The sequence below is a fragment of the Bos indicus genome, chromosome 15 (assembly GCF_029378745.1).
Source record: "Bos indicus isolate NIAB-ARS_2022 breed Sahiwal x Tharparkar chromosome 15, NIAB-ARS_B.indTharparkar_mat_pri_1.0, whole genome shotgun sequence".
Taxonomy (NCBI): Eukaryota; Metazoa; Chordata; class Mammalia; order Artiodactyla; family Bovidae; genus Bos; species Bos indicus.
Window position 1 is genome coordinate 47,732,801 of NC_091774.1, and position 10,620 is coordinate 47,743,420.

The 10,620-nt window shown below is 38.6% G+C and overlaps 1 protein-coding gene across 1 annotated transcript; it reads right to left on the minus strand.

Annotated features, from left to right (window-relative positions):
* Nucleotides 1-415: 415 nt before the first annotated feature.
* On the minus strand, nucleotides 416-1,375 carry LOC109568869 (olfactory receptor 56A3-like). The gene has a single exon (XM_019974238.2). The coding sequence runs from the start codon at nucleotides 1,373-1,375 to the stop codon at nucleotides 416-418; it is 960 nt and encodes a 319-aa protein (XP_019829797.2).
* Between the last annotated feature and the right edge of the window lie 9,245 nt (nucleotides 1,376-10,620).

Genomic DNA, 10,620 nt, shown 5'->3' on the forward strand with positions numbered 1-10,620 from the left:
AACACTTTTAAGCAGTTGCTTTTTAATCTTATATTTACTCTTCCAAAGTCAAAGCACAGTCTTTAAGAGCTTTTTTGCTTTAGCCACACATTTTTAAGTGAGCATAGATTTTTTTCATCTCCACTAGTTCTACTTGGGAGATAATTAGAAGCAGACAATTGGGTCAAATTAGGGGTCAAATTCATGACCCCAGCTCTGGCTAGCATGATGAGAGATTATACATCTTTATTCTTTGTCTCTGCCAGGATACCATGGAATGATAAGAACTAGGATGTGCCTCTGAGTAAGAGGAAACTGCACAGTTCATATCACTAGGCAAGAACAGGAAGAAGATTAGAACTTTATTTCTACATCTCAGTCCTTGCTTTTCAATTGTGATTTTGAGTATTCTTCGTGGAGAGCAGCAAGAATATAATTACTTTCTGCTGTCACTACCCTTCCTCAATAATTTCCAAATCCCCTGCTTAATTTCCTGAGTTCGAACACCATAGACAATGGGGTTGAGAGCTGCAGGAATGACATGGTGGAGGACATTAAGTAAGACAGGAATATCAGGTGAAAACTTTTTCTTGGCCAAATGGGTAAAAACAAAAACCAGCAGGATGGTGCTGAAGAAGAGGATAAGGATAAAGTGAGAGCCACAGGTGCTCAGAGCTTTAGCAGCTGTCTGTCTTGTATTGAGTCTAAGGACAGCTCGGAGGATGAATATATAGGAGAGGAAGATGAGGATGAGGTCAGAGCCCAGCAGAGTCCAGGCTAAAAATAATTGGTAGATTTTGTTAAGGGTGATGTTACCACAAGAGAGCTTGGACACGGAGAGGTTGGCGCAGATACAGTTCTCAATTATATTTCTTCCACAATAATGGAGCCGTGCAGAGAGGATGGGAATAGGTGCAGTAAGAAATGTGTTTCGGGCCAAGATGAAGACAAGAGCTCTTGACACAAATTGGTTTGTGATGATAGATGGGTAGTGCAGAGGCTTGCAGATGGCCACATAGCGGTCATAGGCCATGACTAAGAAGGTGCATGATTCCATGGACAGGAAGTTATTCATGATGAACATTTGGAGGAAGCAGGCAGAAAAGCTGATGGTCCTGAGATCAAACCAGAAGATGGCCAGGACCTTGGGGATGACAGTGAGGCAGAGCACCATGTCCAGCAGGGAGAGCAGGCTGAGCAGGTAGTACATGGGCTCATGCAGAGAGGCCTCCAGCTGGATGGTGATCAGGAGGGTGGTGTTGGCCCCCATGGCCAGGAGGAAGAGGAGGCTAAGGGGCAGGGACAGCCAGTGCTGCCAGCTGGGGGACCTGACAAAACAGTTCAGGAGGAACTCAGAGGCTTCAGTAGAGAGGGAGCTGTTGCTATAAGGCAGCATTGGCAGTGACTTCAGGGAGGAAGATGTCTTTAGGTAGCTGAAGAAGAGAGAAGGTGTTAATTCTACCACAGACTCTCACGAGTGTGGATTTAACTTATAAGATCCTTGAAGATATAGACACAAGCCACCTCTTTCACTCCCATTCCTTGTGTCTAGAACATTTTTGACACACAGAAGTGGCTAATAAATTTTCATTGAATATATAAATAAATGTTTCCTATGGTTCTTTCATCTATGTATCATCTTCCATTTTCTCTTATGTGAATGTTGGAGGGCACTCACACAAGTCTGTTTCCTCCATTGATGTTTAATGGATCAGAAATTAGTTAAGTATCAGATAAAATCAAAGGCTGAGAAAACATTATAGTTTAAAGTTTAAATTGTGTATAAATGCATTCTAAAGTGTAGATGGCATCCACAATCAAGTTTTTAAGGGAGTAAAAATTGAGAGTATGCAGAGGTATGATAGACTGGGTACATAGAGAAACTCCCTGATGAAAATTAATAAAAACATTTTTAATATTATGTCTAAGTCAAATCTCTATCAATACCCATCATCCATACCCACACCGATATTCTTACTTATACCTATACCCATAAATACTTGTGTTTGTATGTGTATTTAAATGCCTTTAATGGATCCTTGAACAGACAGAAAAGAAAGATTTATCAGATTAAGGACCAAGTGAAATTCAGACATTGAAACGAAACATCAATGTTGGCTTTCAACCTGAGGACACTGGTGGCATTTCATGAACATCAGCACCAGCTTTCTTACATAATAGAGCTCAGGGACAGAAGATAAAATCCAGGTTCAAGCAGGGTGAGAATCTATTTATTATGTGATCTTCTATATGGTAGGACTTTACAGCACTACTGAATGGTGTTGTGCACTAGAAATAAGTCCCCACCTTCATCTCCATTCCACATCTGCACTGGGAACTTCTAAGGAAATAAACTACTTCAAATCTCATTACTTGGGAAAAATCTTCTCGTAAATTTTGATGTACAAGCTGGTCCTATGTGACTTTGCATCCTGAGTTCACACCAGCTCTTTGGCTCAAAAGATATTTAAAGTTATTCTGGGTTATGGGCAGTGGCATCAGAAAACAACAGGATCAAATCAAAATCCTTTTTGAGGAACAAATTTTTATCTCAGGCCTCAAAGAATTTCAATATAGACTTCTGAAGAAATTGTTTGCAGTAAAAAAATTATTGAAAAGAAAAAAGATTAGGAGTAAAACCCCAGAAAACAATAGATCATAGAATTCAACCTACAAAATCTTGAGATAGTCATTATTTGATATTAATATTGAAACATTTTTTCCAATGGCTCTTTAAAAAAAGAAATGAGAGATAGACTTGAAAATATAAGCAAAGATAATGTTTAAAATAATACCAGTTATACCTCCTAGAAATAAAAATACAATAATTAAAAAATTTAAGAGATAAGCTTAATAGCATATAAGCCACAATTTGAAACATAATTAGTGAACTAAAAGATGGGGCTTCCCTTGTAGCTCAGTCAGTAAAGGATCCGCCAGCAATGCAGGAATCTGCCTGCAATACAGGAGACCCAGGTTCGATTCCTGGGTCTGGAAGATCCCCTGAAGAAGAAAATGGCAACCCACTCCAGGATTCTTCCCTAGAAAATCCAATGGACAGAGGAACCTGGTGGGCTACAGTCCATGGGTTTAAAAATGCTGAAGAAAGTGTAAGAGGAATTGAGGATAGAGTAAGAAGGTCTAACAAATAAAATCCAAGTTCCAGATTGAAGAAAAGAAAGGGATAGAGCTTTGAGCCTTTCAGAAATGATGAAATATATCAATAACCAGAACCAAGAGGTCCACTAAATCAAATGGGATTAAAAAAAATAAAATACACCTAGATATATCAAGATATAACTAAATGTAGACACATAGATAACATGGTCTAACTTCCAACACCAGAGATGAAAAGATGATCATAATGGTGGGTATGACTATTTTAATCAGAAGAATCCATGAGTGTCAGACCACTAGAACTAGAAGTCCATCTTCCGTGTTGCACATTAACTCGAAGCTTCTTAGCCTCTATTTTGAAGAGTATCTCTTCTCTACTGTGCCCTCATGCCTCTCCTCCTTAACTCTCTGTATTCATATCATTCATCCCTGTTTTCCCCCAATTGTTAGGTTACACTGCATAGGTTAATAGACTTCACTGCTCATTTTGTTGTTCCAACAAGCCTGTAGATGGGTTCCTTGGAGCAGCAACTGTGATCTCTTAGGCCATTACACCAGGGAAACCTTCTTAATGATTTGTCCTGTAAGATTATTGTTCTTGGTCTACAGAGCCACACCTGTGCAGAGACTTTTATCAGTTATTTTTGGGTACTAAATTAAAATAAATAGAAGATATAGGAATTTTCATTAATATTAAAAAAGTATTGAGTCTGTTGTCACATTTTTTCAAAGGAACGTGAGTAAAGCAAGAAAGAGGGATAAGGAGTAATAAATCATAATGATGAGAGTGAGAAGAGCATTGAGTGGAAATGGTACTCTAAGCTTGCTTCCCCTGGGGATCTATGTGGGTCTGGAGAAAGCTGTGCATGCTGAAGTGACTCTAGTCCAAATGAATTGAAGAGAGAGAGAGTAGAAGAAGTGGGGGAGAACAGAAGCATATGTGCCCAAAAATATAGATGGTAGAGAGAAGATGCAAAAAGAAAATTCTGAAATTACAGCAAAATAGATTGGATAGCGAAGAAAGAAGACAAAAGGAGTCAGAGAAATAAAGGAGAGAACAGAAAGTGGATCAGGTACTTTTATGAAATGAGAAAGGCAGTAAAAGGCAAACTAGTGAAGATTCCTAAGTAATGATAATTAAGGGAGTGTGATAGGAAATGTTTTTCCCCTTTCAAATCTGCATTCTCCCTCATGTTCTCAGAAGAGTTCAACCAAGGATTGTCAAGCTCTCTCCAACATGATACTCTGGTGCAAATCCATGAACTCCCACAAGGACCAAACCTCTCCCCAGCACACACAGACTCTAGGCTCAGCTTTGGCGTCATCATCTTCATCTGGCTCCATGCCACTTCTCTTTCTCATGTCCCTTCAAGTCCTGTCCTCAAACACCTTTCCTAAAACCTACAGGTCTTCCAACTGCAAACCCAGTTTTATTACCAGTGCAGTCCCTGCTTTAGCGAGGGGTCCACCATCACAGTGGTGACTTCATTTTCTGCTGGAGCAGACTTTCTGGATGGAGACAGTGATCTCTGCCAGGGAGTTCTGTTTCTGTCTGGCTCTTCTACACTCTGGCTTTCAGAAAGGAGAGTTTATACTTGAGTTTCTACTTCCCCAGGGAAAGACTGTCTTGTTGGCCTTTCAGAGAATCAAGAGCCCAGCATCTTCTTATCCCACTGGGAGAAAGATTTACTCTCAGTTCTTTAAGATCTGTTTTCCCTAAGCAGAGTCAATAATGCCCCCAAAGCATAGCAAGAGTCTCAGAGTTAATTTTCCTGGATCAGTTAAATGGATAAAATGGGATACTTAGGAAATAAAGCATGATTAATTTTAGAACACAAAACTCTAGGGCTAAAAGGGTCAAGGCAAATAGCTTTGATATCAATGAGTATCAAGTTCTGATTTTTCAGAAATGTATTGATAAAAATATCTTTTTTATCAGAAATATATTTTTATCAAAAAAGTCTTTTTCTTTTTTATTTTTCAGAAATGTATATTCCAACAATACAAGAGAAGACTCACACATGGACATAACCAGATGGTCAATACCCAAATCAGATTGATTATATTCTTTGCAGCCAAAGATGGAGATATCTTCTGTCTATACAGTCAGCAAAAACAAGATGGGGAGCTGTCTGTAGTGCAGATCATGAACTCCTTATTGAAAAATTCAGACTTATATTGAAGAAAGTAGGGAAAAACAAAGAACATTCAACTGTGACCTAAATCAAATCCCTTATGATTATGCAGTAGAAGTGACAAATAGATTCAAAGGATTAGATCTGATAGACAGAGTGCCTGAACTATGGATGGAGGTTTGTGACATTGTACAGGAGTCAGTGATCAAGACCATCCCCAAGAAAAAGAAATGCAAAAAGGCAAAATGGTTGTCTGAGGAGACCTCACAAATACCTGAGAAAAGAAGAGAAGTGAAAGGCAAAGGAGAAAAGGAAAGATGCACCCATGTGAATGCAGAGTTCCAAAGAATAGCAAGGAGAGAAAAGAAAGCCTTCCGCAGTGATCAGTGCAAAGAAATTGGAAAACAATAGACTAGAGATCTCTTCAAGAAAATTAGAGATACCAAGGGAACATTTCATGCAAAGATGGGCACAATAAAGGACAAGAATTGGTATGGACCTAACAGAAGCAGAAGATATTAAGAAGAGGTGGCAAGAATACACAGAAAAACTATACAAAAAAGATCTTCACAACACAGATAACCATGATGGTGTGATCACTCACCTAGGGCCAGACATCCGGGAATGTGAAGTCAAGTGGACCTTCGGAAGCATCACTATGAACAAAGCTAGTGGAGGTGATGGAATTCCAATTTCTCTATTTCAAATCCTATAAGATGATGCTGTGAAAGTGCTGCACTCAATATGCAGCAAATATGGAAAACTCAGCAGTGGCCACAGAACTGGAAAAGGTCAGTTTTCATTCCAATCCCAAAGAAGGGAAATTTCAAAGAATGTTCAAACTATCGCACAATTGCACTCATCTCACATGCTAGCAAAGTAATATCTCAATTCTCCAAGCCAGGCTTCAACAGTAAGTGAACTGTGAACTTCCAGATGTTCAAGTTGGCTTTAGAAAAAACAGAGGAACCAGAGATCAAGTTGCCAACATCTGCTGGATCATCAAAAATGCAAGAGAATTCCAGAAAAACATCTACTTCTGCTTTATTGACTATGCCAAAGCTATTGACTGTATGGATCACAACAAATTACGGAAAATTCTTAAAGAGATGAGAATTCCAGACCACCTTATTTACCTCCTGGGAAATCCATATGCAGATCAGGAAGCAACAGTTATAAGCAAAAATGGAAAAATGAACTGGTTCTGAATCGGGAAAGGTGTACATCAAGGCTGTATATTGTCACCCGGCTTATTTAACTTATATGCAGAGTACGTCATGCAAAATGCCAGGCTGGATGAAGCACAAGCTGGAATCAAGATTGCCAAGAGAAATATCAATAACCTCATATATGTAGATGACACCACTCTTATGGCAGAAAGTGAGGAAGAACTAAAGAGCCTCTTGATGAAAGTGAAAGAGGAGAGTGAAAAAGCTGGCTTAAAACTCAACATTCAGAAAACTAAGATCATGGCATCTGGTCCCATCACTTCATGGCAAATAAATGGGGAAACATTGGAAACAGTGAGAGACTTTATTTTTTTGGGTTCCAAAATCACTGTAGATGGTGATTGCAGCCATGAAATTAAAAGATACTTGCTCTTTGGAAGAAAAGCTATGACCAACCTAGACAGCATATTAAAAAGCAGAGAGATTACTTTGCCCACAAAGGTCCATCTATTCAAAGCTATGGTTTTTCCAGTAGTCATGTATGGATGTGAGAGTTGGACTATAAGGAAAGCTGAGCACTGAAGAATTGATGCTTTTAGACTGTGGTGTTGGAGAAGACTCTTGAGCATCCCTTGGACTGCAAGAAGATCAAACTAGTCAATCCTAAAGGAAATAAGTCCTGAATATTCAGGACTGATGCTGAAGCTGAAACTCCAATACTTTGGCCACCTGATGTGAAGAACTGTCTCATTTGAAAAGACCCTGATGCTGGGCAAGATTGAAGGTGGTAGGAGAAGGGGATGACAGAGGATGAGATGGTTGGATGGCATCACTGACTCTATGGACATGAGTTTGAGCAAGTTCCGGGAGTTGGTGAAGGACAACGAAGCCTTGAATGCTGCAGTCCATAGGGTCGTAAAGAGTCGGACACAATTTAGCAACTGAATTGACTTTCAATAAAAATATGTCTTGTGCTTAAATGTAATCCTGTGCATTTCTATGTTGACAGTTTCTACTGACTGTAAAACACTCAGATCCATTCCCTAATCTTTTCATGTGTGTGAAAAATAGTTCTACTTGAGTGGAGTTTTCAAGAAGCCCTACTCTTGTGACACTTTTAATGTAAAAAAGATAATTTCTTTATCTAATTGATTACTTAGCAATGTACTGCAATTAGTGTGTGGCTGTTCAAAAGGGTGGTTCATCTTCTGTTACTGAATTTTTCTAATTAGCTCCTGGTCCTGTGACCAAGGGTCCTGGGCTGAAGGTTAGATAGAAGAAAATTCAGCTTCCAGCTCTTTCATGTGAGAAGTCCCTTAAATCATCTGTTTTATATTCCTAATTTGCATACTTGTTGTGAGGAATAAATGTGAGCATGTTAGGAGCACTTGACTGTTATTACACTGTCATTGTTATTACTAATACTATAAAATTTGGCTCCCTAGTATCTTTTGTATTGGAAAGCCATTAGTCAACATAAAACTTGAAATAACCACTGCCTCTCACCTTGACACCTCTTCCACAGAATTGTCTATATCAGAAGCAGTTTGATCTCAGATTTGTGCCTACCATTTGGAGCACTTTCACTTACACTTGCTGCTTTGTGCTTATTTTCTTTTTTGTAGTTTTATTTGCTCATAGCATCTTAATAAACAGTGGTTTCACCAGAAGTTATATGTGTTTCTAACTATAAGGCAGGGTCATCACTTTTGAACTACCACCTATCTCTTGGACTTTACCCTTTCATGCACCACCTCTTCCAGTCAATTTTTACAAGTCATACAGGTAGCTTTTAAAGTTGGACATTCCCAAATCAGTCCAAATTTTTCATTTGATTGATAACCAAGATTTACTTAATTTAATAATATTTAAGTGACATAGGCTCCTTTTTATCCTTTGGATTGTTAGGAGTGAGAGCACTTTTCATGCCAATAACTCTCCAGTTATTGAGAGTTAAAGTCAGTTCCAGGAAAACAAATGACCACTTGCATTTCCAAAACTATTTTGTAATCATCATGTCCTTCACTTAAGGCTCTTCCTTACATAAATTGCAGTTTATGTGATTTTAAAAACATTTATCATTGACACTCATAAAAGCAAGGTTAATTTAGTGTTTTTTGAGAGTTTTTGGATATCATTATCTGACATCTGGAAATTGCAAGATGTCAAGCCAATCTTGCTAAGGACCAGTGAGTTAAAAAGCTAACAGAGGGTTTCCCTTTAAAGAAATGCCTTGTATAATTGGCAAGCTGTTCCTTTTTAGACCCTTTCCACTGGAGAGTCTTACTTGCTATATAACATCAGAAAGATACTAAGAGGCTCAGTTTTATTCTTTGTTAAGGAGGGGTAAAAGAGAGTTAGCAAAAAGAATGAGTCTTTCTACCAACATTTATTGAATAATTTTAATGTGACTTGCATTTTTTTCTTTTAATTTTCATAAAACACTATGAAATAGGTTATATTACATGACACATTTTACAGATTTGAATACTAATGCTCAAAGGAATTAAGCAAATTTTTAATATACATCAAATATTTGACATATATTAATATTGATATTTGATATTAATATACATTAATTGATATTTGATCAATATACATCAAAAAGCTACAGTTGGAAAATACAGGCTTAGAAAGCAGATCAGTGAGATTTCAGAGCAGAGCTCTCTGCAGTAACATTATATCATATTAGTATTAGGTTTTTGTTGTTGTTGTTTAGTCACTAAGTTGTATCTGAGTCTTGCAACCCCATGGACTGCAGACCGTCATGTTCCTCTGTCATGGGATTTCCCAGGCAAGAATACTGGAGTGGGTTGCTGTTTTCTGCACCAGGGAATCTTCCCAACTCAGGGATCAAACCCATGTCTCCTGATCATCTCCTGCTTTACAGGCAGGTTCTTCATGGCTTCATGGAGTTACTGGTGAAGCACAAATTGCCTGATATATGGTCCTTTGTAAACACTATTATCTGCCACTATTATTAAGGAGTCCTACTGTGTAAAGGAAATGGTAGGCACTAAATACAGGTGTGGTTATTCTCAAAGAAAGGGACTTTGAAGGTTATAAAAACCAGTAATAGTGGAGCTCTGCCATAAGGGTGATGTTATTTGCATATCTGAGGTTATTGATATTTCTCCTGGCAATCTTGATTCCAGCTTGAGCTTCTTCCAGCCCAGCGTTTCTCATGATGTACTCTGCATAGAAGTTAAATAATCAGGGTGACAACATACAGCGTTGATGTACTCCTTTTCCTATTTGGAACCAGTCTGTTGTTTCATGTCTAGTTCTAACTGTGGCTTCCTGGCCTGCATATAGGTTTCTCAAGAGGCAGGTCAGGTGGTCTGGTATTCCCATCTCTTTCAGAATTTTCCACAGTTTATTGTGATCCACACAGTCAAAGGCTTTGGCATAGTCAATAAAGCAGAAATAGATGCTTTTCTGGAACTCTCTTGCTTTTTTGATGATCCAGCAGATGTTGGCAATTTGATCTCTGGTTCCTCTGCCTTTTCTAAAACCAGCTTGAACATCTGGAAGTTCATGGTTCACGTATTGCTGAAGCCTGGCTTGAAGAATTTTGAGCATTACTTTACTAGCGTGTGAGATGAGTGCAATTGTGCGGTAGTTTGAGCATTCTTTGGCATTGCCTTTCTTTGGGATTGGAATAAAAACTGACCTTTTCCAGTCCTGTGGCCACTGCTGAGTTTTCCAAATTTTGTGGCATATTGAGTGCAGCACTTTCACAGCATCATCTTTCAGGATTTGAAATAGCTCCACTGGAATTCCATCACCTCCACTAGCTTTGTTCGTAGTGATGCTTTCTAAGGCCCACTTGACTTCACATTCCAGGATGTCTGGCTCTAGGTGAGTGATCACACCATTGTGATTATCTTGTGGCAGAAAGTGAAGAGGAACTAAAAAGCCTATTGATGAAAGTGAAAGTGGAGAGTGAAAAAGTTGGCTTAAAGCTCAACATTCAGAAAATGAAGATCATGGCATCTGGCCCATCACTTCATGGGAAATAGATGGGGAAACAGTGGAAACAGAGTCAAACTTTATTTTTTTGGGCTCCAAAATCACTGCAGATGGTGACTGCAGCCATGAAATTAAAAGATGCTTACTGCTTGGAAGGAAAGTTATGTCCAACCTAGATAGCATATTCAAAAGCAGAAACATTACTTTGCCAACAAAGGTCCGTCTAGTCAAGGCTATGGTTTTTCCAG

Excerpts from the sequence above, each read along its gene's own strand:
- LOC109568869 (XM_019974238.2), bottom strand. The coding sequence starts at position 1,375 with ATGCTGCCTTATAGCAACAGCTCCCTCTCTACTGAAGCCTCTGAGTTC.